The sequence below is a fragment of the Oncorhynchus clarkii genome, unplaced genomic scaffold, assembly GCF_045791955.1.
Source record: "Oncorhynchus clarkii lewisi isolate Uvic-CL-2024 unplaced genomic scaffold, UVic_Ocla_1.0 unplaced_contig_6271_pilon_pilon, whole genome shotgun sequence".
Taxonomy (NCBI): domain Eukaryota; kingdom Metazoa; phylum Chordata; class Actinopteri; order Salmoniformes; family Salmonidae; genus Oncorhynchus; species Oncorhynchus clarkii.
The window spans coordinates 322,509-349,378 of record NW_027261145.1 but is presented as its reverse complement, the minus strand read 5'-3'; the positions used below and the strand labels follow the sequence as shown (position 1 = coordinate 349,378).

The following is a 26,870-nucleotide window of genomic DNA, read 5'->3' as shown; positions in this document are numbered from 1 at the left end:
TTATGGATCCTGGGTTCATGACATATCGTACCAGCCTTATGGATCTTGGGATCATGACACGGGGTACCAGCCTACTCATTGACACCCACAGATTACAATTATAAAGAGTTTACACAAATATTCAATCGCGGCTCTTATTGCAGGACTTTAACGGAGGGAAATCACCTCACAACTCAGCCTATAGAACATTCATATTGCAATGTACAGGGCTCCAGAGTGGTGCAGCGGTCTAAGGCACTGCATCGCTATGCAAGAGGCGTCACTACAGTCCCTGGTTCAAATGCAGGCTGTATCACATCTGGTCGTGATTGGGAGTCCCACAGGGCGGTGCACAATTGGCCCAGCATCGTCTGGGTTTGGCTGGGGTAGGCTGTCATTGTAAATAAGAATTTGTTCTTAACTGACATGCCTAGTTAAATAAAGGTTAAACGTTATTATTTTATTTTATTATTATTATTATTATTTATTTTATTTTTTTACTTATGGAATTGTGAGGTGATTTCCACAGTTAAAGTCCTGTAATAAGAGCTAAAACGCTAATATTTGTGTAAACTCTTCACATTTCATGGACCCAAGATCCAGAGGTAACGCTGTACAGTGCAATAGAAGTCTGCCTCAATGCAATTCTAATACAGCCACTGTTGGACTTCAACGGGGTAAAAGAGTAACTTCCAACCTGCACGGTCTCAAACAGAGAACGGAGAAGAGCAACGGTCGTTAGTCGAGATCTGCCGCGTCACAGAAGAATCAAACTAGAACCTGAACAGAAAAAACAACTCACAACCTGTCAGACCATCGGAGAAGTGAACTTGAACGAGTCTGAGAGAAAACGGAAAACGCTTTTCAGAAGCAGCAGGGAGCCGAACCGGAGGAAAGATGATGAGTTTTCTGCCATACTTCTCCGCTGAGACCTGGACCCTCCTGGCCCTCCTCATCACCCTCATTGTAGTGTAAGGACTTACATCAAATCAAATGTTATCACATTTATCGTAGTTAAAAGGTGTAGACTAACAGTGAAATGCTTAGTTAGGGGTCCTTTTCCAACAATGCAAGATGAGCTGGATATATATATATATTGTATAGTTCTCTAGAACATACTGATAGTTAACGTGTGTGTGCGTGTGTGCGTACGCGCGTGTGTGTGTGTACTGGTACGGGTACTGGCCCTATGGTGTATTCACTAAGATGGGTATCCCTGGTCCCAAACCCCTACCTTACTTTGGCACAATGTTGGAGTATAAAAAGGTTAGTACCCATTCAGAATAAATATCTCTCTCATATTTTAAACAACAGTGTTATTTCCCCCCATGTAAAACAATGCATTGAGAAGGAAAAAGAGGACTAGACGGTTGTTTTAACAATAGATAAATACAAGGTAATACGAGACTTGATCAGTCTAGAAGTTGTGTTCCTTGACCCTGGGGGACCATAGAAAATAACAAACCCTCCTCAACTCTCACCTGTTTCAGGTGTGTTATCTGTTCAGGTGTCAGACACACCTACGTGACCTCCTATGGCATGAATCAGCTGTTTCTTCTTCTCTCTCTCTCTCTCTCTCTCTCTCTACCTCTCTCTTTCTCTCTCACTCTCTCTCTACCTCTCTCTCTCTCTCTCTCTGTCTCTCTACAGGGTTTCACTAACTTTGACACAGAGTGCTTTCAGAAGTACGGGAGAATCTGGGGGTGAGTTCAGTCGGCTGTACCGTACTAGGATGACTTACAACTGTACTATGCTCTTTCAGTTCAATTCATCACCTGCTCGAGCTGCCATGTGACCATGAAAAATAGTAATAATATCAACCACGACCAGAATAATGTTTTCTATGTAGTTTTTATAAGAGGTGGTTAAATGTGTGGGTTTCCATGGTTACTTTCTAAATGTAATCCGTAACTAGTTTTACATGTCCAACATTACCCCAAACTCAGTACCGTAATCTGATTACATTCAGTTACTAATTTTACCTGTCCAACATTACCCCAAACTCAATAATGTAATCTGATTACATTCAGTTACTTTTAGGTTACTTTCCCTTTAAGAGGCAATACATTGTACTTTATGGGTTGTCAGGACCCGGTTACGAACCCGGGTCTCCGGAGTGAGAAACAGTCACTTAACCTACTGAGCCACGAATAGTCGGCAGAACCCAGAAGATGAGGCAGACACAGCAGTACTTGAGACGGTGTATTTAATGAAGTAAAAAGAGAAGTCCTTCAGGAAAACATGTAACTCCACAACCTCAAAAGGAATTCCACAAGAACAAAGGTAATCCTCCAAGACAAAAAGGTAAATCCACAAGGTGGTAGGTATAGCATAAAAAGCCTCAAAAGATACTCAAAAATAAATAAACAAAAACAGAATTCCACAAGAGCGTCCACCGGGATCAACAAGCGTTCACAGAATACTAGGGCTGGGTGCTAACATACAAACACAGAGCAAAGAACTGAGGAAAACTAAGGGTTTAAATACAATCAGGGGAAACGAGGCACAGGTGCAAATAATAACTGGGAACAAGGGAAAACAAAAGGGTCAAAAAGCACAATGGGGGCATCTAGTGACCAAAAACCGGAACAACCCTGGCCAAATCCTGACATGGGTTGGTTATGTGGGCTTCCATCTCTTTTCTACTGTTAGGCTCTAAATGAACCTAGTAAAACTCACAGACGATTAGTAAAGCTCAAATAAAGTTTATTCATCCCATCAGGGTCAATACATGCATCAGACATATTCACATCATGATAGTTAACCCGTTCTGCTACGCTGAGTTTCCTCCTACACATATGAACAGACAATACAGCCAATACAACCCTGTGTGTTTCTCCTCTGTGAAGGATCTATGATGGGAGGCAGTCTGTACCATGTAATTGGGTATATAGTGGTTAAAGCCAGGTGTGTTTCTCCTCTGTGAAGGATCTATGATGGGAGGCAGTCTGTTCTGTGTACCATGTAGGTGTATATATAGTGGTTAAAGCCAGGTGTGTGTTTCTCCTCTGTGAAGGATCTATGATGGGAGGCAGTCTGTTCTGTGTACCATAAAGCCAGGTGTGTGTTTCCCCTCTGTGAAGGATCTATGATGGGAGGCAGTCTGTTCTGTGTACCATGTAGGTGTATATATAGTGGTTAAAGCCAGGTGTGTGTTTCTCCTCTGTGAAGGATCTATGATGGGAGGCAGCCTGTTCTGTGTGTCATGGACAAAAGCATGATCAAGACCATCCTGATTAAAGAGTGTTACAACATCTTCATCAACCGCAGGGTGAGACAAACACACAAACACACACACACACACACACACACACACACAAACACACACACACACACACACACACACACACACACACACACACACACACACACACACACACACACACACACACACACACACACACACACACACACACACACACACACACACACACACACACACACACATCCCCCTAATAATAATCTGAATAATAATAATCCTAACATTATGACTGATATTATTTATTCATTATTTGTGTCGTTCATTATTCATTCATTTTAAAGTAGTGTGAATATTATGTAAATAATATGTTCATTATTAAATCATATAATTAATACAACTGTTGTTTAAGAACATCATTCTGAATGGTGAGCTGTTTGATAATTAATACACCTGTCCTCCATGTTTTAGGATGTCTGTCTGAATGGTGAGCTGTTTGATAATTAATACAACTGTCCTCCATGCTTTAGGACTTCCATCTGAATGGTGAGATGTTTGATGCGTTGTCCGTTGTCGAGGACGATGCATGGAGACGGATCCGCAGTGTCCTCTCACCTTCCTTTACCTCTGGACGACTGAAAGAGGTAGAACCATCCCTCCATCTCTCCCTTTCTGCTTTATCAATTTGTTATAAACTCTATAGCTTGTTATAAACTCTTTCCTAACTCATTCTAGCTTGTTATAAACTGTTTTCTAACTCATTATCGCTTGTTATAAACTAACTCATTATAGCTTGCTATAAACTCTTTCCTAACTCATTATAGCTTGTTATAAACTAACTCATTATAGCTTGTTATAAACTCTTTCCTAACTCATTATAGCTTGTTATAAACTAACTCATTATAGCTTGTTATAAACTAACTCATTATAGCTTGTTATAAACTAACTCATTATAGCTTGTTATAAACTAACTCATTATCGCTTGTTATAAACTCAAACCTAAATCAAATCAAATTGTATTAGTCGCTAACACATATTTAGCAGTTATGGGTGTAGTGAAATGTTTCTGTTCCTGGCTCCATCAGTGCAGTAATTTCTAACAAGACACAACAATACGCACAAGTCTAAAAGTAAAATAATGGAATTAAGAAATATATAAATATTAGGATGAGCAACGTCGAAGTCTGGAGTATAAAATGACAGTTGAAGTCGGAAGTTTAAATACACTTAGGTTGGAGTCAATCAAACTTGTTTTTCAACCACTCCACAAATGTCTTGTTAACAAACTATAGTTCTGACAAGTCGGTTAGGACATACACTTAGGTTGGAGTCAATTAAACTCGTTTTTCAACCACTCCACAAATGTCTTGTTAACAAACTATAGTTCTGACAAGTCGGTTAGGACATACACTTAGGTTGGAGTCAATTAAACTCGTTTTTCAACCACTCCACAAATGTCTTGTTAACAAACTATAGTTCTGACAAGTCGGTTAGGACATACACTTAGGTTGGAGTCAATTAAACTCGTTTTTCAACCACTCCACAAATGTCTTGTTAACAAACTATAGTTCTGACAAGTCGGTTAGGACATACACTTAGGTTGGAGTCAATTAAACTCGTTTTTCAACCACTCCACAAATGTCTTGTTAGCAAACTATAGTTCTGACAAGTCGGTTAGGACATACACTTAGGTTGGAGTCAATTAAACTCGTTTTTCAACCACTCCACAAATGTCTTGTTAACAAACTATTGTTCTGACAAGTCGGTTAGGACAGACACTTAGGTTGGAGTCAATTAAACTCGTTTTTCAACCACTCCACAAATGTCTTGTTAACAAACTATAGTTCTGACAAGTCGGTTAGGACATACACTTAGGTTGGAGTCAATTAAACTCGTTTTTCAACCACTCCACAAATGTCTTGTTAGCAAACTATAGTTCTGACAAGTCGGTTAGGACATACACTTAGGTTGGAGTCAATTAAACTCGTTTTTCAACCACTCCACAAATGTCTTGTTAACAAACTATAGTTCTGACAAGTCGGTTAGGACATATACTTTGTGCATGACACAAGTCATTTTTCCAACAATTGTTTACAGACAGATTATTTCACTTATAATTTACTGTATCACAATTCCAGTGGGTCAGAAGTTTACATACACTAAGTTGGCTGTGCCTTTAAACAGCTTGGAAAATTCCAGAAAAAGAATGTCATGGCTTTAGAAGCTTCTGATAGGCTAATTGATATAATTTGAGTCAATTGGAGGTGTACCTGTGGATGTATTTCAAGGCCTACCTTCAAACTCAGTGCCTCTTCGCTTGACATCATGGGAAAATCAAAAGAAAACAGCCAAGACCTCTAAAAAATTATTGTAGATCTCCACAAGTCTGGTTCATCTTTGGGAGCAATTTCCAATCACCTGAAGGTGCCACATCTGTACAAACGATAGTACACAAGTATAAACACCATGGGACCACGCAGCCGTCATACCGCTCAGGAAGGCGACGCGTTCGGTCTCCTAGAGATGTACGTACGTTGGTGCGAAAAGTGCAAATCAATCCCAGAACAACAGCAAAGGACCTTGTGAAGATGCTGGAGGAAACAGGTACAAAAGTATCTATATCCACAGTAAAACGAGTCCTATATTGACATAACCTGAAAGGCCACTCAGCAAGGAAGAAGCCACTGCTCCAAAACCGCCATATAAAAGCTAGACTACGGTTTGCAACTGCACATGGGGACAAAGATCGTACTTTTTGCAGCAGGGACTTGTGCACTTCACAAAATAGATGGCATCATGAGGAGGGAACATTTTGTGGATATATTAAAGCAACATCTCAAGACATCAGTCAGGAAGTTAAAGCTTGATCACAAATGGGTCTTCCAAATGGACAATGACCCCAAGCATACTTCCAAAGTTGTGGCAAAATGGCTTAAGGACAACAAAGTCAAGGTATTGGAGTGGCCATCACAAAGCCCTGACCTCAATCCCATAGAAAATGTGTGGGCAGAACTGAAAAAGCGTGTGCGAGCAAGGAGGCCTACAAACCTGATTCAGTTACATCAGCTCTGTCAGGAGGAATGGGCCAGAATTCACCCAACTTATTGTGGGACGCTTGTGGAAGGCTACCCGAAACGTTTGACCCAAGTTAAACAATTTAAAGGCAATGCTACCAAATACTAATTGAGCATATGTAAACTTCTGATTCACTGGGAATGTGGAAGAAAGAAGTAAAAAGCTGAAATAAATCATTCTCTCTACTATTATTCTGACATTTCATATTCTTAAAATGAAGTGGTGATTCTAACTGACATAAAACAGGGAATTTGTACTAGGATTAAGTGTGAAGAATTGTGAAAAACTGAGTTTAAATGTATTTGGATAAGGTGCATGTAAACTTCCTACTTCAACTGTATATAGTAGTATGCTCTGATACATATATATATATATATGTGATGTGATGTATAGACATTATGGACAGTATGTGGCTAGACAATATAGCATATCTGTGGAATACATGGATAGAATTGTATACATGGGGCGGCAGGTTAGCCTAGTGGTTAGAGCGTAGGGACGGCAGGTTAGCCTAGTGGTTAGAGCGTAGGGGCGGCAGGGTAGCCTAGTGGTTAGAGCGTAGGGGCGGCAGGTTAGCCTAGTGGTTAGAGCGTAGGGACGGCAGGTTAGCCTAGTGGTTAGAGCGTAGGGGCGGCAGGGTAGCCTAGTGGTTAGAGCGTAGGGACGGCAGGTTAGCCTAGTGGTTAGAGCGTAGGGACGGCAGGTTAGCCTAGTGGTTAGAGCGTAGGGACGGCAGGTTAGCCTAGTGGTTAGAGCGTAGGGACGGCAGGTTAGCCTAGTGGTTAGAGCGTAGGGACGGCAGGTTAGCCTAGTGGTGAGAGCATTGGACTAGTAACCGGAAGGTTGCAAGTTCAAATCCCCGCGCTGACAAGGTACAAATCTGTCATTCTGGGGTCTGAATTAATAACTGCTATAGTCTATCACCATCTGAATGGTTATGGGTCTGAATGGTTAGGTTATGGGTCTGAATTAATAACTGCTATAGTCTACCACCATCTGAATGGTTATGGGTCTGAATTAATAACTGCTATAGTCTACCACCATCCGAATGGTTATGGGTCTGAATTAATAACTGCTATAGTCTATCACCATCTGAATGGTTATGGGTCTGAATGGTTAGGTTATGGGTCTGAATTAATAACTGCTATAGTCTACCACCATCTGAATGGTTATGGGTCTGAATTAATAACTGCTATAGTCTACCCCCATCGGAATGGTTATGGGTCTGAATTAATAACTGCTATAGTCTACTGCCATCTGAATGGTTATGGGTCTGAATTAATAACTGCTATAGTCTACCACCATCTGAATGGTTATGGGTCTGAATTAATAACTGCTATAGTCTACCACCATCTGAATGGTTATGGGTCTGAATTAATAACTGCTATAGTCTACTGCCATCTGAATGGTTATGGGTCTGAATTAATAACTGCTATAGTCTACTGCCATCTGAATGGTTATGGGTCTGAATTAATAACTGCTATATATATATATATATATGTAGATATGTAGATGTTTGGTATCATGAAGCAGCACTCTGTTAACCACTCTCTCGCTCTCTCTATCTCTCTCTCTCTCTCTCTCTCTCACTCTCTCTCTCTATCTCTACGTCTCTCTCTCTCTATCTCTCTCTCTCGATATATATATATATATATATAGTGAGCGGACCAAGTAATTTGGTGTTACTCTAAAGCGGAAAGGTGGAATAAACGAGTCAGGAGTATGTTTTCTTAATTGAACAAAGTTCTCCATTGAGGGATTTCTTTCAACTCCAACACTCCAACACAATCAATGATTATCTCCCAAGGAAAACATAAATCTTCTTCTGTACACGAAAAAGGAACACAAGACGAGTATCTTTACACTATAACATAAATCACTGATTTGTCACCGTCTTAATGGTTTGTTCGTGGATAGCTCCCTCCCCCTGAGGTAGTTTGTCTTCTTCTTTTCACCTTCTGAAAGGTACGTCTCCTCCTTTGGAGGAGCAAACACTCTTTTCTTTTATATCTTCCACCTCCCTCCTCTCTTTTGTAGGGAAAAGAGAATAGGTCAATAGTACTGTCAGCTGTGCTTAATTGCCTCTGATCACCTTGACCCACATGCCTGGCTGGGCTACTATCCAGCCATCTGGCGGTCCTTCCACATACCTCCCCCCTCAGGACCGGACCGGAGGGCCGGGACAGCACGTCTGCATTCCCGTTCCTCGATCCGGCCCTGTTGATGACATGGAAAGAAAACGGTTGTAAAGCAAGAAACCATCTGGCTATTGTGTTGTTATTGTTTCTCTTACCAGTCATCCACGTGAGGGGAGCATGGTCGGTAACGAGGGCAAACCTACGTCCAAGCAGGTAGTACCGGAGATAATCGAGGGCCCACTGTTCCCGATCACTGCGCTTCCTACTTATGAAGAGAATAGGCCTCTCTGCTTCGCCTTCACCCCGTATCCGAGGCGTCGACCTGCACAATGAACTCTTGGGAGAAGTCAGGAGCCTGCAGGACGGGATCAGAGCACAGGCTATCTTTAAGCAACTGAAAGGCGTCTTGTCCTTCCACACTACACGGTTTGGCAGGTTTTTCTTGATGAGGTTTGTGAGGGGGTTGGCAATGGTTGCATATCCTGGGATGAAACGGCGATAACATCCCGTTATCCACAAGAAGGCCCGAACATCCCGCTTTGTCTGGGGTCGAGGCCAGTCCCGAATTGCCCTGGTCTTCTCTGCCTGTGGGCGTATTTTCCCGTTCCCCACGGTGTATCCCGGGTATTTCGCTTCGGACAGACCCAGGCAGCATTTTTTGTGATTGGCCGTCAACCCTGTAGCTTTCAGGCTCACGAGCACCGCCCGTAGTCGCAGGAGGTGACTGTCCCAGTCCTCGCTGTGGATGACCACATCGTCTATGTATGCCGCTGAAGACTCTTGATGGGGCTGTAGAATGGCATCCATGAGGTGTTGGAAAGTTGTCGCAGTACCATGCTGTCCGAAGGGCATCCTCACATACTGGGCGATCCTCCAGAGCACAGACACTTGCCAATATCCCTTCATCAAATCCTGGGTGGTGATGAACTTGGCCTTTCCTAAGCGCTCCAAGAGTTCATCCACACGGGGCATGGGATACGCCTCGAATGTAGAGATGGCGTTCACCCTCCTAAAGTCGAATGTCATACTACCACCGGGTTTGGGGACCAGGACTATGGGACTGGACCACTCACTCGTCGATGGCTCGATCACACCCATCCTCAGCATCTCCCTTTACCTCGTTCTTAGCGATGACTCGGCGGGCCTCAGAATTCCTCTAAGGCCGGATATGCCGGGTTCAGTGTGGATATGGTGAAACAGGACATCTGTTTTTGAGAACACCCTGCCGTATTGCATAATCAGCGTGTCAAGCCATCTCGACTGCTCCGGCAGGAGAGTTCGGCCACGGCGCACCTGTGGTAAGGCCTCCTCTTTTTCCTTTGCCCTCCAGGGCCATCAAAGCCACCTCCTCCTCTCTTCTTCAACAGGTTTATGTGATAGAGTTGGACCTTCTTCCTCCTGTCAGGTTGAGGTCAGCTTGATGAGGTAATTGACCGGTGAGACCCTTTCCGCTACCTCGTAGGGGCCCCCTCCACTACGCTAGCAAGCGGTGTTCAGCCGTGGGCACGAGCACCATCACTTTCTCTCACGGGGTGTCGCTGACTTATCGTAGGCCCGGCCTTGGGTCCGTTGCGTCTTCTCCATATGCTCCTTTAATATGGGCCTTTAATATGGGCCACACTGCCGACAGGCGGTCTCTCATTAGGGTAACGTGTACCATCGTGGACCGGAATGGGCATGGTTGGGTCTCCCAGGTCTCCTTGACTAAATCGAGGATCCCTCGACAGGGCCTGCAGTAGAGCAATTCAAATGGGGAAAACCCAGTGTACTTCTCGCAGGGCAAACATTAAGTAGAGGGAGAAGCATGTCCCAGATTGTCCCATCTCTGGACATCACTCTTCTCAACATGCTTTTAATCGTTTTGTTCAGGCGTTCGCACAAACCGTCTGTCTGTGGGTGGAATGTGCTTGTGCGTATCTGTTGAACCTGGTATAACCGACACAAGTCCTTCATCAACCGGGACATGAACGGGGTTCCCTGATCGGTTAGGATTGTCTTGGGAAGGCCCATCCGAGAGAACATCATGAACAATTCCTTGGAGATTCCCTTTGACGACAAGTTACGAAAGTGTATGGCCTCTGGGAACTTGGTAGCGTAATCTACGACAACTAGGATGTACTCGTGTCCTCTGGCAGATTTTTGGGAGGGGTCCCACGAGGTCCATAGCTATGCGTTCAAAGGGGGTCTCTATGATGGGGAGAGGAATCAAAGCACGCAGGTGTTGCCGTGGGGCTGTACGTTGACATTGATCACACTTCCTACAATACCTGGTCTCATCCCAGGTGACACGGGGCAAATAGAACCTCAGGTGTTGCCGTGGGGCTGTACGCTGACATTGATCACACTTCCTACAATACCTGGCCTCATCCCAGGTGACACGGGGCCAATAGAACCTCAGGTGTTGCCGTGGGGCTGCACGCTGACATTGATCACACGTCCTACAATACCTGGCCTCATCCCAGGTGACACGGGGCCAATAGAACCTCAGGTGTTGCCGTGGGGCTGTACGCTGACATTGATCACACGTCCTACAATACCTGGCCTCATCCCAGGTGACACGGGGCCAATAGAACCTCAGGTGTTGCCGTGGGGCTGTACGCTGACATTGATCACACGTCCTACAATACCTGGCCTCATCCCAGGTGACACGGGGCCAATAGAACCTCAGGTGTTGCCGTGGGGCTGTACGCTGACATTGATCACACGTCCTACAATGCCTGGCCTCATCCCAGGTGACACGGGGCCAATAGAACCTCAGGTGTTGCCGTGGGGCTGTACGCTGACATTGATCACACGTCCTACAATACCTGGCCTCATCCCAGGTGACACGGGGCCAATAGAACCTCAGGTGTTGCCGTGGGGCTGTACGCTGACATTGATCACACGTCCTACAATACCTGGCCTCATCCCAGGTGACACGGGGCCAATAGAACCTCAGGTGTTGCCGTGGGGCTGTACGCTGACATTGATCACACGTCCTACAATACCTGGCCACATCTCGGGTGACACGGGGCCAATAGAACCTCTGCATGATTCTGTCGATAGTTTTGTCCCGTGCCAGGTGTCCTCCTAAGACGTGGGAATGTGCCAGCTGTAGGACAGTATCCCTGTATGGTCTAGGCACCATTAATAATTCCTGTTTTTCCCCCTTCGTTGCCTGATTGCATAGTAGGGAAGAGAGGGCTCACCTGATCCGTCAACGTTCCTCCCGTCGATCACCTTCACCTTCCTCATGGCATCCCGTAGGTCTGGGTCTCTATGCTGAGAGGTGCCGAACTGTCCCATTCATTCTTGGGACAGGTCGACCTCGGTAGAGGGGTGTGGAGGTTGTTCCCCATCCCCGCCAGGGGTGCCGAGGAGAATCCTTTCCATGTTCCCTCCTCGGATGGGGCTTCAAATTTATCGCTTAGCCCCTGGTTGCTCCTTCCTTCCTGGTCGTATATAACCCTTCGCAGGTGTCTTCACCGGTGGTTTCCTGGAATAGCTGTCGGAGACGTTGGGTCGCTATTTCTTCCTCTGCTCCAGAGGACGAGGTCGAGGCTACGTTTCCTTGTAGGGCTACTACCTCGAGCTTGGATTTGTTTAGCGTTCATGTCCCCCTTCGGTGGCCCGGCTCTTGCCGTGTGATAGAGAGACCTGATCCCCTTTTTCCTGTGTGTAACGTCATCTGCTGAAGCTCCTTATATAGGGGGCAGTCTCTCCCAGTCAATAATGTGCCGAAGCTCCTTATATGGCGGGCAGTCTCTCCCAGTCAGTAATGTGCCGAAGCTCCTTATATAGGGGGCAGTCTCTCCCAGTCAATAATGTGCTGAAGCTCCTTATATAGGGGGCAGTCTCTCCCAGTCAATAATGTGCCGAAGCTCCTTATATAGGGGGCAGTCTCTCCCAGTCAATAATGGCACCTTCAGCTGGGGTACTTTCCCTGCCTTGACTGTACACCTTCCTTGCGGTCTCCACCTAATGCCCGCATTCTCCACAATATATATATATATATATATATATATATATATATATATATATATATATATGTTTGGTATCATAAAGCAGCACTCTGTTAACCTCTCTCTCTCTCTCTCTGTCTCTATCTCTGTCTATGTTTCTCTCTGTCTCTCTCTGTCTCTGTCTCTGTCTCTCTCTATACATATAGATGTTTGGTATCATAAAGCAGCGCTCTGTTAACCTCTCTCTCTCTCTCTCTCTCTCTCTCTCTCTCTCTCTGTCTCTATTGCTCTCTGTCTCTGTCTCCCTCTGTCTTTGTTTCTCTCTGTCTCTCTCTCTGTCTCTCTCTCTCTCTCTCTGTCTCTGTCTCTGTTTCTCTCTGTCTCTCTCTCTCTCTCTCTGTCTCTGTCTCTCTCTATACATCTAGATGTTTGGTATCATGAAGCAGCACTCTGCTAACCTGCTGAACGGAATGAAGAAGCAGGCAGATAAAGACCAGACCATCGAAGTGAAGGAGTGAGTCCTGAACTCTGACCTCTAACCTCTAACCTCTACACCTTTCACCTTACACCCCTGAGTCTTCATTGTAATACACATACATAGATATTTAAATATTATAACATATAAATATATATATCATATACAGTGCCGTTCAAAGAATTTGGGGATCACTTAGAAATGTCCTTGTTTTTGAAAGAAAAGCACGTTTTTTTCATCATTTAAATAACGTCAAATTGATCAGAAATACAGTGTAGACATTGTTAATGTTGTAAATGACTATTGTAGCTGAAAACTTATTATTTTGTATGGAATATCTACAGAGGCTCATTATCAGCAACCATCACTCCTGTGTTCCAATGGCACGTTGTGTTAGCTAATCCAAGTTTATCATTTTAAAAGGCTAATTGATCCTTAGAAAACCCTTCTGCAATTATGTTAGCACAGCTGAAAACTATGGCTCTGATTAAAGAAGCAATAAAACTGGCCTTCTTTAGACTAGTTGAGTATCTGGAGCATCCGCATTTGTGGGTTCAATTACAGGCTCAAAATGTCCAGAAACAAATAACTTTCTCCTGAAACTAGTCAGTCTACTCTTGTTCTGAGAAATGAAGGCTATTCCATGCGAGAAATTGCCAAAGAAACTGAAGCTCGTACAACGATGTGTACTACTCCCTTCACAGAACAGCGTAAACTGGCTCTAACCAGAATAGAAAGAGGAATGGGAGGCCCCGGTGCACAACTGAGCAAGAGGACATTAGAGTGTCTAGTTTGAGAAACTTCACCCAACTTCACCCAACTTCTGACAAGTCCTCAACTGGCAGCCTCATTAAATAGTAACCACAAAACACCAGTCTCAACATCAACAGTGAAGTGGCGACTCCTGGATGCTGGCCTTCTAGGCAGAGTTGCAAAGAAAAAGCTATATCTCAGACTGGCCAATAAAACGTAAAGATGGGCAAAAGAACACAGACACTGGACAGAGGAACTCTGCCTAGAAGGCTAGAATCCCGGAGTCTCCTCTTCACTGTTGACGTTGAGACTGGTGTTTTGCGGGTACTATTTAATGAAGCTGCCAGCTGGTCAGTAGTTTTAGTCAGTAGTTGTGTGGTCTAGAGGTGGTCAGTAGTTGTGTGGTCAGTGGTTGTGGGGATGCAGTCAATAGTTGTGTGGTCAGTACTTGTGTGGTTGTGGTCAATAGTTGTGCGGTCAGTAGTTGTGGTCAGTAGTCGTGTGGTCAATAGTTGTGTGGTCAGTAGATGTGTGGTTGTGGTCAATCGTTTTGTGGTCAGTAGTTGTGTGGTCAGTAGATGTGGTGGGTAGTTGTGTGGTCAGTAGCTGTATGGTCAGTAGTTGTGGTCGGTAGTTGTGTGGTCGGTAGTCGTGTGGTCAATAGTTGTGTGGTCAGTAGATGTGTGGTTGTGGTCAATCGTTTTGTGGTCAGTAGTTGTGTGGTCAGTAACTGTGGTCGGTAGTTGTGTGGTCAGTAGCTGTATGGTCAGTAGTTGTGGTCGGTGGTTGAGGTCGGTGGTTGTGTGGTCGGTAGTGGTGTGGTTGTGGTCAATAGTTGTGTGGTTGTGGTCAATAGTTGTGTGGTCAGTAGTTGTGTGGTCAGGACTCTGACTGGGCCACTCCAGATGGTGAATTTTCTTCTCTTGAAGCCATTCCGTTGTTGATTTACTTCACCCAACTTCACCCAACTTCTGTTAAGCTTCAATTTGCAGACAGATGGCCTTACATTCTCCTGCAAAAAGTCTTGATAAACTTAGAAATGTATTTTTCTGTTGATTACAGCAAGCTGCAAACAGCAAGCAGGCCCTGAGGCCCCAAACCGTGATGCTCTACCATACTTCACAGTTGGGATGAGGTTTTGTTGGTGTGCTGTGCCTTTAAGATCAGATTAAATTGTATAACTAATTTATGCAGAAATCCAGGTAATTCCAAAGGATTCACATACTTAGTTGTGTGGTTGCGGTCAGTAGTTATATGGTCAGTAGTTGTGGTCAGTAGTTGTGTGGTTGTGGTCAGTAGTTGTGGTCGGTAGTTGTGTGGTTGTGGTCAGTAGTTGTGTGGTTGTGGTCAGTGATACGTTATTTTTTTTCTTCAAACTTTCTAAATTTGACTCTTGGACTTGATGTGCATTTGCAATATGAAAATTTACCGTGGAGCGCGCTTGCCATCTATTGGATTTTCGCTGTGTGACACTTGGCCATATGACGTTTGCAATAAGTTTTGAATGAAATGGCGTCCATTTGAGTGGTATTGTACATCGTGTATATGTTTCGTACGATGCCAATAAGTTCCCATTAATTTTTGTCCATTTCAGGGGGGTATTTCCTTACATGAACAAATGTTGAACTGAAACCCAACTCCTATTTACAATTCACTATTGACCATTAGTACTCTAGTACTCTAGTCCTCTCATCCTCTCAAACTCTCAAACTCTGCAATGTGTATTTATCTTCAATATATGCTTACAAAACTGAGGTCAATTTTTTTTTAATTCCCAAAATGACCAGGGGCACCCCCTATTGGATGGGCACAGGTGAGGGGTGCTCCCTACCCAACCGTGGACCCCTTGCACCCCCTAAAGGCAATTAAAACCATTTTTAAAATGTGCTCCTGGTAACCCGTTCCAATCACCAGGCGCCCAACTGTCCATTTGCAATATGTTTAATTGGGCATTTACCATCACAAATTTGACACGCTCAAAAAAACTGCAGGAATGTGAAATTGACTGGCCCGATGAACTCGGGATGGCCGGGCAGTGATTCTGGTTCCTCTCCATCGCTCGTTGGTGTTGATTTCAGATTGTCAATTTGGTGATGGTACCTAAATGTCTATCACTGTTTAGACATATTGCAAATGGACAAAAGTCAGCTAGCAAGTCACCGTCCATCCATCAATTAGATATAATTCTGACACCAAACTGATACCAACTGACACCAAACCTACTGTTTCCAACTCGTTTAAAAGCCAACTATCACATATTTCAGAGCAGACCCAATATTCACAGCTCTTTCAGTTTACACCATAATAAAGACGTAAAACACGTGGTTACGTTCTAGCTGCGGGTCCAGCTGAGGCGACCCCCGAATCCCAAGTTTTGGCTTGATATGTCATTTGAAGCATGAGCTGCAACCTTAATTGGTGCTGAAAATCCACATTTTCCGGGCATTGCTACGGGGTCCTTGAATGAGCTATCGGACAGAAACATAAGGATCCGTCTCTATGGGCCGAGGCGGTGTCAATGCACCTAGTCTTGCAACTCTGGGACTTTTCTAAATGTCGTCATTTTCGTGACGGTCAAAATTAATCGAAGTTATTGCAAATGTACAAGGCTGTTTCTCGGTCTGATAACATTCTAGAGCCACATAACTCACCGTGCACTATTGACTTGAGCTCTAGAACAGGTTTCCAAACTTTCAGAGCTCTAGGTCTGACGGTTCTTTGATTGTTTGAACAAAGGTAACTATTGCAGGCTCTGTGTGGCTGTAAGTCCCACACTGTGTCACTCCATCCTTGTTGTGTGTGTGTGAGTTTTTCTTGCAAATCTGATTGGAGAAATGACTGATTTACAGTTCATGAGGGTTGCCTAATCACACTTATGAAGTTTTGGAAAGATCTGACTGTTTCAACCCTTCGAAACATCCCTTATGACCCCAATTTAAGGCACTTCCGGTTGGCACAGGAAGCTGAAAGTAAACACATATCCTCATTGGGGTAGGCTCTTACAGAATAATCCTGAGTTTAAAGTCTTTATGTTAAGAATTGACTGATTTACAGAGGGTTGAATGATTGAGTGTTATTTCAAAAAATCACATAAAATATCAGAAATCACGAATTCCGAAACCCACTTTAACAGATTCGTCTGAACATTCCGCAACTGGATCAAAAACTTTAAAAAAATGTATATATATTTGAACATCACCAATTGTACAATGTACAATCTCTCTTAAATTATGATAGATAAATGGCTGGTTCTTTTTTCCTTACACAGTAGGTTCATGTACTTTGACGTGAAGCGGTCAAATTAGCGCTCTATTTTCGTTTTTGACCTTTAATCCCAGAAAAATGGCCTTAACACAAAATACATTGAGGCCTCTTGTTTCGGTGCTGACAGCCCAAGTTTCATCTTCGATGTCTTTTCCGTTTAGGAGAAATGGTCATGTAGTGATTGGTGATGTTTTGTACATTTGCAATAAGAGTCCATTCGCCATCTGGTGGAATTTCCGAGAGACTTCGTTCGATGACTTCACAGAAGATCTGGCCCCGGTGCACGTCTGCAAATTTTACAAATATTCGCGAACGTCTAGTAAGGGACCGAACATTAGCAATATGGAGTTTCTCATCGATTATACAGCAAATGCCGTTAAGTGTGCCCTTTTATATGTAAGGGAGTGTATAACAGCTGCAGGGAAGTCAGGCGCTGGAGAGCAGTAATGGGTCAGTAGTTGTGTAGTTGTGATCAGTAGTTGTGTAATTCTGGTTGTGTTGCAGGTTCTTTGGGCCCTACAGTATGGACGTGGTCACCAGCACAGCCTTCAGTGTGGACATTGACTCTCTGAACAACCCTTCAGACCCCTTCGTCTCCAACGTCAAGAAGATGGTCAAGTTTGACCTTTTAAACCCACTGTTCCTCCTAGTCGGTGAGACAACACATGCACAGACACACACGGACGCAGAATTGTACTTTTTAATCATATGAAGTTGTACATCTTTCAATAAATTGTTCCTCTCCTCTCCTCCTCTTCTCCTCTCCCGCCCCTCCTCTCCTCTCCCGCCTCTCCTCTGCTTTTCTCCTCTCCTCTCCTCTCCTCTCCTCTCCTCTCCTCTCCTCTCCTCTCCTCTCCTCTCCTCTCCCGCCTCTCCTCTGCTTTTCTCCTCTCCTCTCCTCTCCTCTCCTCTCCTCTCCTCTCCTGTCCTCCTCTCTTCTCCTCTTCTCCTCCTCTCCTCTCATTCTCCAGCTTTGTTTCCCTTCACTGGTCCTATCTTGGAGAAGATGAAGTTTTCTATCTTCCCGACTGCGGTGACAGACTTCTTTTACGCCTCGCTGATTAAGATCAAATCTGGACGTGAAACTGGGATCTCAACCGTAAACATGTTTTATATTTATATTTGATTATGTTGTTTGTTTATGTTTGTGATGGTTGTGATTGGACCAGATCCATAAGAATATGTTTGTGATGGTTGTGATTGGACAAGATCCATAAGAATATGTTTGTGTTGGTTGTGATTGGACCAGATCCATAATAATATGTTTGTGTTGTTTGTGATTGGACCAGATCCAGTGGAATCTGTTTGTGTTGGATGTGATTGGATGGATTTGACCTCATGTCTTTCTGCTTCCAGAGTCGGGTGGATTTCTTACAGCTGATGATCGACTCTCAGAAAGGCAGCGACACAAAGACAGGAGGGGAACAGACTAAAGGTACCTGCCGAACACACACCTGGAAACTAATGTTACCAACACACACCTGGAAACTATTCTCCTCTCTCTCTCTCTCTCTCTCTCTCTCTCTCTCTCTCTCTCCCTCCCTCCACAGGACTGACTGATCATGAGATCTTGTCTCAGGCCATGATCTTCATCTTCGCCGGCTATGAGACCAGCAGCAGTACTATGAGTTTCCTGGCCTATAACCTGGCAACCAATCCCCACGTCATGACCAAACTTCAGGAGGAGATAGATACTGTGTTCCCCAACAAGGTAACCGCCACACCATGACCAAACTGCAGGAGGAGGTAGATACTGTGTTCCCCAACAAGGTAACCCCCACACCATGACCAAACTACAGGAGGAGATAGATACTGTGTGGGTGCCAGATATGTTGAGGTCCTGATGTGTGTGTAACCCCGGTGTCAGATGGGGTGAGGTAGTAATGTGTGTGTATCCCCGGTGTCAGATGAGGTGAGGTACTGATTTGTATATAACCACGGTGCAGGCTCCAATCCAGTACGAAGCTCTGATGCAGATGGACTATTTGGACTGTGTGTTGAATGAGTCTCTGAGACTGTACCCCATCTCCCCGCGACTGGAGAGGGTCGCCAAGAAGACGGTGGAGATTAACGGCATCATCATCCCCAAAGACTGCGTTGTCCTGGTTCCCACGTGGACCCTCCACCGTGACCCAGAGATCTGGTCCGACCCTGAGGAGTTCAAACCAGAGAGGTACTGGACCGCACCGTAACCACAATCCAACCATAACACAACCATAACATAACCATAATACAACCACAATACAAACACAAGATCATTAATACATTTTGCTAACCACAACTACAGTGCATTATAATACTGTAGTGCAATGTGTTGTGTCTGAACAACAACCACAAATCAACTACAATACAATGTGTAATGTGTCTGCCCTCCCCCTGTCCAGGTTCAGTAAGGAGAACAAGGAGCCTATTGATCCGTACACGTACATGCCGTTTGGGGCGGGGCCCAGGAACTGTATCGGGATGCGCTTCGCCCTGATCATGATCAAACTGGCCATGGTCGAGATCCTCCAGAGTTTCACTTTCTCCGTCTGCGACGAGACCGAGGTGAGACGCTCACCCGAGCAGACAGAATATGGCATCATCAAACATCAGTAGCATTCATTGATAGAGACTGCACTTTCCGCAGCACCTGTTTAAACATGGTCACCACCTGTTTTAACATGGTCACCACCTGTGTTAACATGGACCTGTTTTACATGGTCACCACCTGTTTTATCATGGACCTGTTAACATGGTCACCACCTGTTTTAACATGGACCTGTTTTAACATGATCAGCACCTATTTCAGTACATGGTCACCACCTGTTTTAACATGGTCACCAACTGTTTTAACATGGTCACCACCTGTTTTAACATGGTCACCAACTGTTTTAACATGGTCACCACCTGTTTTAACATGGACCTGTTTTAACATGGTCACCACCTGTTTTAACATGGTCAGCGCCTGTTTAACATGGTAAGTGCTTGTTTAACATGGTCAGAACCTGTTTTAACACGGTCGCCACCTGTTGTAACATGGTCAGCACCTATTTTAGTACACAATCACCACCTGTTTTAACATGGACCTGTTTTAACATGGTCAACACCTGTTTTAACATGGTCACCACCTGTTTTAACATGGTCACCACCTGTTTTAACATGGACCTGTTTTAACCTAGTCAACACCTGTTTTAACATGGTCACCACCTGTTTTAACATGGTCACCACCTGTTTTAACATGGTCACCACCTGTTTTAACATGGTCACCACCTGTTTTAACATTGACCTGTTTTAACATGGTCACCACCTGTTTTAACATGGTCAGTACTTGTTTTAACATGGACCTGTTTTAACATGGAACTGTTTTAACATGGTCACCACCTGTTTTAACATGGTCACCGCCTGTTTTAGCATGGACCTGTTTTAACATGGTCACCACCTGTTTTACATGGTCAGCACCTGTTTTACATAGTCACCACCTGTTTTAACATGGTCACCACCTATTTTACTACATGGTCAACACCTGTTTTAACATGGTCACCACCTGTATTAACATGGACAACAACTGTTTTAACATGGACCTGTTTTAACATGGTTACCACCTGTTTTAACATGGTGACCACCTGTTTTAACATGGACCTGTTTTAACATGGTCAGCACCTGTTTTAACATGGTCACCACCTGTTTTAACATGTTCACCACCTGTTTTAACATTGACCTGTTATAACATGGTTACCACCTGTTTTAACATGGTGACCACCTGTTTTAACATGGACCTGTTTTAACATGGTCAGCACCTGTTTTAACATGGTCACCATCTGTTTTAACATGATCATCACCTGTTTTAACATGGTCAGCACCTATTTTAGTACATGGTCACCACCTGTTTTAACATGGACCTGTTTTAACATGGTCAACACCTGTTTTAACATGGTCACCACCTGTTTTAACATGGACCTGTTTTAACATAGTCACCACCTGTTTTAACATGGTCACCACCTGTTTTAATATGGTAACCATCTGTTTTAACATGATCATCTCCTGTTTTAACATGGTCAGCACCTATTTTAGTACATGGTCACAACCTGTTTTAACATGGACCTGTTTTAACATGGTCAACACCTGTTTTAACATGGTCACCACCTGTTTTAACATGGACCTGTTTTAACATGGTCACCACCTGTTTTAACATGGTCACCGCCTATTTTAACAAGGTCACCATCTGTTTTAACATGGTCACCACCTGTTTTAACATGGACCTGTTTTAACATGGTTACCACCTGTTTTAACATGGTCACCACCTGTTTTAACATGGACCTGTTTTAACCTAGTCAACACCTGTTTTAACATGGTCACCACCTGTTTTAACATGGTCACCACCTGTTTTAACATGATCACCACCTGTTTTAACATGGACCTGTTTTAACATGGTCAACACCTGTTTAACATGGTCACCACCTGTTTTAACATGGTCACAACCTGTTTTAACATGGACCTGTTTTAACATGGTCACCACCTGTTTTAACATGGTCACCACCTGTTTAAACATGGTCCTCTCCTGTTTAAACATGGTAGGCACCTGTATAACATGGTCACCACCTGTTTTAACATGGTCACTACCTGTTTTAACATGGTCACCACCTGATTTACCATGGTAGCCACCTGTTTTAACATGGAACTGTTTTAACATGGTCACCACCTGTTTTATATGGTCACCACCTGTTTTAACATGGTCACCACCTGTTTTAACATGGACCTGTTTTAACATGGTCAACACCTGTTTAACATGGTCACCTGTTTTAACATACACAAGGCTGCGGGTCCAGATGGATTACCAGGACGTGTGCTCGGGGCATGTGCTGACCAACTGGCAGGTGTCTTCACTGACATTTTCAACATAACCCTGATTGAGTCTGTAATACCAACATGGTTCAAGCAGACCACCATAGTCCCTGTGCCCAAGAACACGAAGACAACCTGCCTAAATGACTACAGACCTGTAGCACTCACATCACGTCCATAGCCATGAAGTTCTTTGAAAGGCTAATAATGGCTCACATAAAAACCATTATCCCAGAAACCCTAGACCCACTCCAATTTGTACACCGCCAAAACAGATGCACAGATGATGCAATCTCTATTGCACTCCACACTGCCTTTTCCAACCTGGACAAAAGGAACACCTATGTGAGAATGCTATTCATTGACTACAGCTTAGCGTTCAACACCATAGTTACCTCAAAGCTCATCACTAAGCTAAGGATCCTGGGACTAAACACCTCCCTCTGCAACTGGATCCTGGGCTTCCTGACGGGCCGCCCCCTGGTGGTGAGGGTAGGTAGCAACACATCTGCCATGCTGATCCTCAACACTGGAGCCCCCCAAGGGTGGGTGCTCAGTCCCCTCCTGTACTCCCTGTTCACCCACGACTGCATGGCCAGACACGACTCCAACACCGACATTAAGTTTGCAGACTACACAACAGTGGTATGCCTGATCAACGACGAGACAGCCCATAGGGAGGAGGTCCGAGAACTGGCCGGGTGGTGCCAGAATAACAAGTTATCCCTCAACGTAACCAAGACTAAGGAGATGATTGTGGACTATAGGAAAAGGAGGACCGAGCAGGCCCCCATTCTCATCGACGGGGCTGTAGTGGAGCAGGTTGAGAGCTTCAAGTTCCTTGGCGTCCACATCACCAACAAACTAGAATTGTCCAAACACCCCAAGACAGTCGCGAAGAGGGCACGACAAAGCCTATTCCCCCTCAGGAAACTAACAAGATTTGGCATGGGTCCTCAGATCCTCAATAGGTTCTACAGCTGCAACATCGAGCACATCCTGACTGGTTGCATCACTGCCTGGTACAGTAATTGCTCAGCCTCCGACCACAAGGCACTACAGAGGGTAGTGCGGACGAACCAGTACATCACTGGGTCTAAGCTGCCTGCCATCCATGACCTCTACACCAGGCGGTGTCTGTTATAACGCCTGTTATAACATGGTCAGTGCCTGTTTTAACATGGTCACCACCTGTTTTAACATGGTCAGCACCTGCTGTAACATGGTCAGCGTCTGTTGTAACATGGTCAGTGCCTGTTTTAACATGGTCACCACCTGCTGTAAAATGGTCACCACCTGCTGTAACATGGTCACCGCCTGCTGTAACATGGTCACCACCTGCTTTAAAATTGACCTCTTTTAACATGGTCACCACCTGCTTTAACATGGTCACCACCTGTTTTAACATGGTCACCACCTGTTTTAACATGGTCACCACCTGCTATAACATGGTCTCCAACTGCTTTAACATGGTCACTGCCTGTTTTAACATGGTCACCGCCTGTTTTAACATGGTCAACGCCTTTTGAAAATTGTCAGCACCTGTTTTAACATGGTCACTGCCTGTTTAACATGGTCAGCATCTGTTTTAACATGGTCTATTATTCTATTTAGATCCAGTCGGAGATGGACAACCAAGGTTCTGTTCTGTTCTGTTATTCCCTATAGAACCTGTTGGAGATGGACAACCAGGGTTATGTTCTGTTCTGTTATTCCCTATAGAACCTGTTGGAGATGGACAACCAGGGTTATGTTCTGTTCTGTTATTCTCTATAGAACCTGTTGGAGATGGACATCCAAGGTTATGTTCTGTTCTGTTATTCCCTATAGAACCTGTTGAAGATGGACAACCAGGGTTATGTTCTGTTCTGTTATTCTCTATAGATCCTGTTGGAGATGGACAAGCAGAGTTATGTTCTGTTCTGTTATTCCCTATAGAACCTGTTGGAGATGGACAACCAGGGTTATGTTCTGTTCTGTTATTCCCTATAGAACCTGTTGGAGATGGACAACCAGGGTTATGTTCTGTTCTGTTATTCTCTATAGAACCTGTTGGAGATGGACAACCAGGGTTATGTTCTGTTCTGTTATTCCCTATAGAACCTGTTGGAGATGGACAAGCAGAGTTATGTTCTGTTCTGTTATTCCCTATAGAACCTGTTGGAGATGGACAACCAGGGTTATGTTCTGTTCTGTTATTCTCTATAGAACCTGTTGGAGATGGACAAGCAGAGTTATGTTCTGTTCTGTTATTCCCTATAGAACCTGTTGGAGATGGACAACCAGGGTTATGTTCTGTTCTGTTATTCTCTATAGAACCTGTTGGAGATGGACATCCAAGGTTATGTTCTGTTCTGTTATTCCCTATAGAACCTGTTGGAGATGGACAACCAGGGTTATGTTCTGTTCTGTTATTCTCTATAGAACCTGTTGGAGATGGACATCCAAGGTTATGTTCTGTTCTGTTATTCCCTATAGAACCTGTTGGAGATGGACAACCAAGGTTATGTTCTGTTCTGTTATTCCCTATAGAACCTGTTGGAGATGGACATCCAAGGTTATGTTCTGTTCTGTTATTCTCTATAGATCCCGTTGGAGCTGGACAAGCAGATTCTGTTGATTCCAAAACGACCAATCAAATTGAGGCTGGAGCCCCGTAGCAACACCTCTAGCAACACCACCACCACTCTGAACAGTCCAACGACATGAACCAAATGCAGGAGTACCCTACCCTGGAGTACTATCGATCGATCACACCATCTACCTATAACTCTTTCTACTAGTACCCTACCCTGAACACAAACAGCACCCTACCCTACCCTAAAGTACCCTACCCTAGAACACAAACAGCACCCTACCCTACCCTAAAGTACCCTACCCTACCCTAAAGTACCCTACCTTAGAGTACCCTACCCTAGAGTAGCCTACCCTAACTACAGCACCCTACCCTATCCTAGAGCACCCTACCCTGGAGGACCCTACCTTCCCTAGAGCCCCCTACCTAGAATACCCTACCCTACCCTAGAGTACCATGCCCTACCCTAAAGTACCTTACCATAGAGCCCCCTACCCTGGAGGAACCTACCCTCCCCTAGAACACCAAACCCTAGAACACCCTACCCTACCCTAGAGTACCCTACCCTAGAACACCCTACCCTAGAACACCCTACCCTAGAACACCCTACGCCACCTTGGAGAACCCTACCCTACCCTGGAGCACCCTACCCAAGAACACCCTCCCCTCCCCTGGAGTAACCTACCCTAAAGTAACCTAGCCTAGAGTACCCTACCCTAGAGTACCCTACCCTCTCTATCTTTTCATATATGAGTCTATCTATCTATCTATCTATACTGAACAAAAATCTAAACGCAACATGGAACAATTTAAAAGATTTTTCTCTGCTACAGTTCACTTAAGGAAATGTAACAATTGAAATAAAATAATTTGGCCCTAATCTACAGATTTCACATGACTGGGCCGGGGGTGCAGCCATGGCTGGGCCTGTGAGGGCATATGTCCACCCACTTGAGAGCCAAGCCGACCCACTGGGGAGCTAGGCTCAGCCACTCAGAATGAGTTTTTCCAAACAAAAGGGCTTAATTACAGATAGAAATACTCCTCCGCACGCCCCCTCCCCCTGCTGATGATCTGCAGGGGAAGAAGCCGAATGTGGAGATCCTGCGCTGGTGTGGTTACAAGTGGTCTGCGGTTGTGAGGCCGGTTGGGACATAGAGCCAAATTCTCTAAAACAACTTTGGAGACGGCATATGGTAGAGAAATGAACATTCAATTATCTGAAAACAGCTCTGGTGGACATTCTTGCAGTCAGCATGCTGACTGTGGCATTGCATTGTATTGTGTGACAAAACTGCACATTTTAGAGTGGCCTGTTATTTCCCCCCAGCACAAGGTGCACCTGTGTAATGATCATGTTGTTTAATCAGCTTCTTGATATGCCACACCTGTCAGGTTGATGGACTCTCTTGACAAAGGATAAGATGCTCACTAACAGGGATGTAAACAGATTTGTGGACAACATTTGAGAGAAATAGGCCTTTTCTGCGTATGTTAAAATTCTGGGATCTTTTATTTCAGCTCATGAAACGTTTTTGTTAAGTATATCACTATCTATCTATCACTCTATTGCTCTATCACTCTATCTATCTATCTATCTATCTATCTATCAATCACTTTATCTATCTATCTATTGGCAACTGGATATTCAGTCCTGACCCTGCTATAGGATACTGAATATTCAGTCCTGACCCTGCTATAGGCTACTGAATATTCTGTCCTGACCCTGCTATAGGCTACTGAATATTCAGTCCTGACCCTGCTATAGGCTACTGAATATTCAGTCCTGACCCTGCTATAGGCTACTGAATATTCTGTCCTGACCCTGCTATAGGCCACTGAATATTCTGTCCTGACCCTGCAGCTGATTATAGTTACTACTTAATATAATATGATAATAAGACTGTGTTCACAATGACTGTATGATAAGTCAGTTCAATCAGAAATTACCTTTAAAATGGCACATAGCTGACAAAGCGCTGGGATTGAAGCCTCGTCTCAGTCTCATGCTTGGTTTGAGTAGGACTCAGAAACCCATTTCCACCAGAGAGAAGAGAGATAGTAATACTATGGATGCATTAGAGGTACATGTCTTGTTAAAGTTAGACACCATGGCATGATGTCATGTATGGATCCTGCACACTACTGTGTGGCTGGAATTCTCCTAGAATGTAGAACTCTAGCTGGTGTTCTCTAGAACTGTACTCTCATTCTGTTCCTCTGGGTGTTCTGCTGTCCAGTCATTCCAAAATAGAATCTTTACTGTCTGTTGAGATGATCCCTGCAGCTGCTTGGTTTTCACTTTAATCATCACAAACCAATAAAATCATCACACTAATGAACAAGGTCGTCTGTGTATTCATTAACATTCATAAGACAAAACTTAAGACACAAACACACACATATACATGAGAACGATCAATATAGATTGATTTGTGTTTTTTATCAAGACATACTGTATTTATAATTTCATTCAGCTAGGCCTAATTGTAGTGTTACGACCTTGGTCATCCACACACGTTTCTTTTCAGATCCCAATACCGCCCCTGTGTGGCCGTTGGATGTAAATACACAGCCCAGGTCCCATTACAAACTGTTAATCCACTTTCCACATTTTCCAGCTCTTGTAAATCAGAAAAACATTTTG

The 26,870-nt window shown here is 44.2% G+C and overlaps 1 protein-coding gene across 1 annotated transcript; it reads left to right on the top strand.

Moving 5' to 3' along the window:
* Window positions 1-218: 218 nt before the first annotated feature.
* Window positions 219-26,604, top strand: LOC139405233 (cytochrome P450 3A27-like). The gene is made up of 13 exons (XM_071147669.1): window positions 219-953; window positions 1,155-1,245; window positions 1,630-1,682; window positions 3,151-3,250; window positions 3,709-3,822; window positions 12,758-12,846; window positions 17,329-17,477; window positions 17,796-17,923; window positions 18,181-18,259; window positions 18,375-18,535; window positions 18,771-18,997; window positions 19,209-19,371; window positions 24,235-26,604. The coding sequence occupies exons 1-13, from the start codon at window positions 877-879 to the stop codon at window positions 24,355-24,357; spliced, it is 1,554 nt and encodes a 517-aa protein (XP_071003770.1). The 5' UTR covers window positions 219-876; the 3' UTR covers window positions 24,358-26,604.
* The last annotated feature ends 266 nt before the right edge of the window (window positions 26,605-26,870 follow it).

Coding starts and splice junctions, on each gene's coding strand:
- LOC139405233 (XM_071147669.1), top strand. CDS start 877: ATGATGAGTTTTCTGCCATACTTCTCCGCTGAGACCTGGACCCTCCTG. Junction 12,847..17,328: donor CAGACCATCGAAGTGAAGGA/GTGAGTCCTGAA, acceptor GTTGTGTTGCAG/GTTCTTTGGGCCCTACAGTA. Junction 18,998..19,208: donor GAGGAGTTCAAACCAGAGAG/GTACTGGACCGC, acceptor CCCCCTGTCCAG/GTTCAGTAAGGAGAACAAGG.